This window comes from Carlito syrichta, unplaced genomic scaffold, assembly GCF_000164805.1.
Source record: "Carlito syrichta isolate Samal-C Ts95f unplaced genomic scaffold, Tarsius_syrichta-2.0.1 Scaffold308903, whole genome shotgun sequence".
Lineage (NCBI taxonomy): Eukaryota > Metazoa > Chordata > Mammalia > Primates > Tarsiidae > Carlito > Carlito syrichta.
In genome coordinates, this window is record NW_007252999.1 from 13,191 (window position 1) to 17,473 (window position 4,283).

The following is a 4,283-nucleotide window of genomic DNA, read 5'->3' on the forward strand; positions in this document are numbered from 1 at the left end:
CCCGGCCCCGGCCCCGGCCCCGAGGAGGCGACTCGCACGCAGGCCGCACGGGCGCCCTCGCGGCGGGGGGGGCTTCGTTTCGGTCTCGCGGCGGCGGCGTTGGCGGAGGGGACCCGGAGCCCCTGAATGCCCCCGGCCCCGGCTCCTCCGACGCGATGGGGAAGGTGCTGTCCAAGATCTTCGGGAACAAGGAAATGCGAATCCTCATGCTGGGCCTGGACGCGGCCGGCAAGACCACCATCCTGTACAAGTTGAAGCTGGGCCAGTCGGTGACCACCATTCCCACCGTCGGCTTCAACGTGGAGACGGTGACTTACAAAAACGTCAAGTTCAACGTCTGGGACGTGGGCGGCCAGGACAAGATCCGGCCGCTGTGGCGGCATTACTACACCGGGACCCAGGGCCTGATCTTCGTGGTGGACTGCGCCGACCGCGACCGCATCGACGAGGCCCGCCAGGAGCTGCACCGCATCATCAACGACCGGGAGATGAGGGACGCCATCATCCTCATCTTCGCCAACAAGCAGGACCTGCCCGATGCCATGAAACCCCACGAGATCCAGGAGAAACTGGGCCTGACCCGGATTCGGGACAGGAACTGGTATGTGCAGCCCTCCTGTGCCACCACGGGGGACGGACTCTACGAGGGGCTCACATGGTTAACCTCTAACTACAAATCCTAATGAGCGTCCTCTACCCGTCCCCTGGAAGGAGAGGATCAAAAACCCATTCATAGGATTATCGCCGCCATCACCTCTTTCAATGGCCACTTTCTCTTCTTTCGAGTTTGAACTCTGGAGTTCCTGTTCTACGGTTTGGGGGGTGGGGCTGGGGGATGTTCTCTTTTGTTTCTTTTCTTTCTTTCTTTTTTTTTCTTTTCCCTTTGGCTTTGCGTTAGGATGCTCTGATCTGACATTTGACACGAACACAAAGTGCTAGATGCGCTTGTGGACTTCCAGCAAAATGGAATGGGGAAACGTAGCAGTTCTTGGTAAAGTCCTTTGTAATAATGGTTTGATTTTTTTATTTCAAGAGAATCTTTTTTTTTTTCCGATGTATGCTTTTTTCCTTATTTGCCCAGTTTCCTTATCACTTGCTGTAGATGGCTTATTTTGCATTCATGCAGACTATGTTGCAAGTCTGTTTCATCTAGTAAACTGAAAATTATTGCTTAATCAAACTGCCGTTTGTCTTTTATATTTAAGGCCTCTCCCCTTCCCTTATGAGTTCTAACTTTAATTTAGTAATTTCAAATGTGACCTTTTCTAAGACCAGTATAGTAAACTTAGCCCACAGTGGCAAATAATGAGTAATAATACATTGTAACATGTTCCAGTTGCACATCAGTATGTTAAACAGGTAATGTAAGAAGTTCTTTGAAATGTCAGCGATTAAGTTCTGAAACATACATCATGCATGAGTAGGAATAAATCCAAATTCCCCATAATATAGCTAACTTATGCTGCATACAAATACGAAAGTGTGACCCATCGAGGACACATTTTTTTCACTGCAAAGTTAGTCACTTTGCTGTTTTTCCTCTTTTTTAACTTTAAAAATAGATGTTTCCAGAAATTGGAGCAATAATGCTGTTTTCCACATACAGATGAAATATTTGGAGGTCTTTTAAGTGACTTTTGGGCAAAACTGGAATGTATGCTTTTACCTTGTTTCAAATGTCTGAAGAGCAGTAATTTAAAAGTTACTGACAGGTTTGCTTTGTTCATTAATAAAGCATTAACAATTCAAATTATATGCATCTTTTACCTAGTTGAAAAAATACACATTCCTGTTTTCACATTGTAGCAACTGATTAAGCTGAAGATATACAAGTCAATTTTTATACATGAGTGATCCACATCTCCATGAATTAGAACACTGGAAAATATGTTTTATAAAAAAAGGTATTTGATTTTGTTTGTAGGATTAACTCATGCAAATAGAAAGTCAGATATCCTGTTGGTTCAGAGGTACACTGTCTCCTTTAAGGAAGGAAATGTGATGAATGAGTGGTGTGTAGACTTGAGGGTTGACAGTTAAAGGGAAAGTAGGATGAGGAGAAAGAACCTGCAGATGACAGTGAATGTAAACTTACTTTCAAGGGTAAGCAGTGTGCTCATGGTGATATCCGGATCCTAACAAGATTACTTGGTTAACCGGTTAGGACCAGTAACTAGATTGAGACCACTATGATCATATTTTGAACCCGATGTAAATGCTCAATACAGAATTGTGAAGCAGCATCTGGTTCTCACATAGCCTTAAGGATTAATTTTAGCGATCCTCAAGGAATTAAACTTAGGGAATTTCTGAGAGGTAGATTGCCTTTGCAGTCTAAAGAAAAGATGGAGTGGGCTTTGTTTATGAGGGTGTCTGGAAACTAGAATCGAGCGGGATGTCATGGTATAGTTGGACAGTATTGGACCTTCGCGCTTTGGCCATATTGTACAACGAGCTTTTACCAAAGATGTATGAGAAGTAAAAGGCTGTTAAAAGGGTATTGAGGTAAAACTCTTGACAAACGTTTTACTTAAAGCAGATGAGAAAAGGTTGTGTTGTAGGTTCCTGCTGGTGCAGAGGGATTTTTGATTTCAAGATACAACTAAAGTATAAAGTTCTCAGTTTCACTTTAGTAGAAATATGTCTAGAAACGAGGCTGATACACACATCTAAGAACATTTTGGTTGCTTTTTGAGATTCCCAAAGCTCCACCATAAATGTAATTCTTAGTGTTTGAAGTGATTCCATTTTAAGGTACATAAACATTGGTTATCCAAATATCAATGCTATAGTAACATCCTGAAACAAAACAAGCACAAAGGTATAAATGCCTAAACTGGAGGAAACTTGAAACCCTCATGTTAATTCTTAAATGTAGTATTTCTAACTTGTGAAGACAGTTAGATTGGTAGGCAGCCATTTTTTTGTGTCTTAAAATAACTGGGGGCATAGTTAAAATTTTATACATCAAGTGATTGCTATTATTGAATGTTGCAGGTGAGATGTCATTTTTAGTTTATTTGAAATGTCTGGGGGGAGGGGGAAGCAAATATTTGAAATTTGGAAAGCCCTAAACTTTTTAGTAAGAAATTGTTAATTTTCACTTAAGTTTTCTTGAAGGATATAAAAGCTTTATAGTTGATATAGTTAAATTGAATGACAACCATTGGTGATTATGGAGCAGGTAATTGTAGCCTGCAGAAAAATTATAACAATCTAAGAATCAAAATAAGATCCTGAAGTTTTTGTTTAATTGCATCAATTTCTGTATTTATGTGAATTTATAAACTGCAGTAAGTTTTGAATGAGGTTAATCTTGTTTAATATAAGTAAATGAGTTTGTAGAATGTGATCTCCCCAAACTAAAAAGTACAGTACTTGGAATTGTGTTCTTTATGGTTGTAGTGTTGGTAAAGCACTAATATGCAGAAAATAAAGGAATTACACAGTGCAGTTTCTCACGTTATCTTACTCGCTTAAACTAGATAAGTGGGACGTGTGGTGTGTTGGGCCATGTTATTCTCCAGGGTATATGGTTAAAAGTGACTAATTATAATTTGGAAATCACCTGACTTATAAGAGCAAGAAAAGAGAATCAATTTGGTTCTTGTAAATGCTGACAGGTTTGCCCTGTTTTAGTTCCACCAAACTTAATCTGATTTTATGATAATTTAGGACACAAAAGCAGTCAAAAATAATTTTTAAAAATTAAGGTCCTGAGCTGGGCGTGGTGGCTGATCCCTGTAATTCCAGCACTTTGGGAGGCTGAGGCAAAAGAATTGCCTGACTGTTGTGGAGACCAGCCTGAGCAACATGATGAGACTTCATCTCTACAATAAATAAAAAAAATTAGTTGGGGCTGGGTGTGGTGGCAAGTAGTTCCAGCCACTTGGAAGGCTGTGGCAGGATTGTCTGAAGCCCAGCAGGTTGAGGCTGCGGTGGCTAAGACTGTGCCACTGCACTCCAGCCTGGGCGACAGTGAGACTTGACTCGACCAAAACATTAAGGTCCTAGAGCAGTCTTTATTCTACTGTTTTTCAGATTACAACCTTAGCATTTTTAGAAGTATGGTATTGTGTTTGTAAAGAATTGGCCTAAGGTCTACAAGTGCAAGTTGTAACCCTTGGCAATAGACTTTTGGATTTTAAAGTTTCTTTTGGAGGTCAAAGTTGCTTGCTTGAGAAAAATAGCAGAATTGTAGTCATTTAGAAAGTAAAATAGTATGCAGGATATGATTGGAAGAAAAAAGTAAAGTGGATGTGTAACTTGTTTGATAAAAGTGT

The 4,283-nt window shown here is 40.8% G+C and overlaps 1 protein-coding gene across 1 annotated transcript; it reads left to right on the top strand.

Annotated features, from left to right (window-relative positions):
* The first annotated feature begins 1 nt into the window (after position 1).
* On the top strand, positions 2-3,453 carry ARF6 (ADP ribosylation factor 6). The gene has a single exon (XM_008066387.2). The coding sequence runs from the start codon at positions 156-158 to the stop codon at positions 681-683; it is 528 nt and encodes a 175-aa protein (XP_008064578.1). The 5' UTR covers positions 2-155; the 3' UTR covers positions 684-3,453.
* Positions 3,454-4,283: the final 830 nt, after the last annotated feature.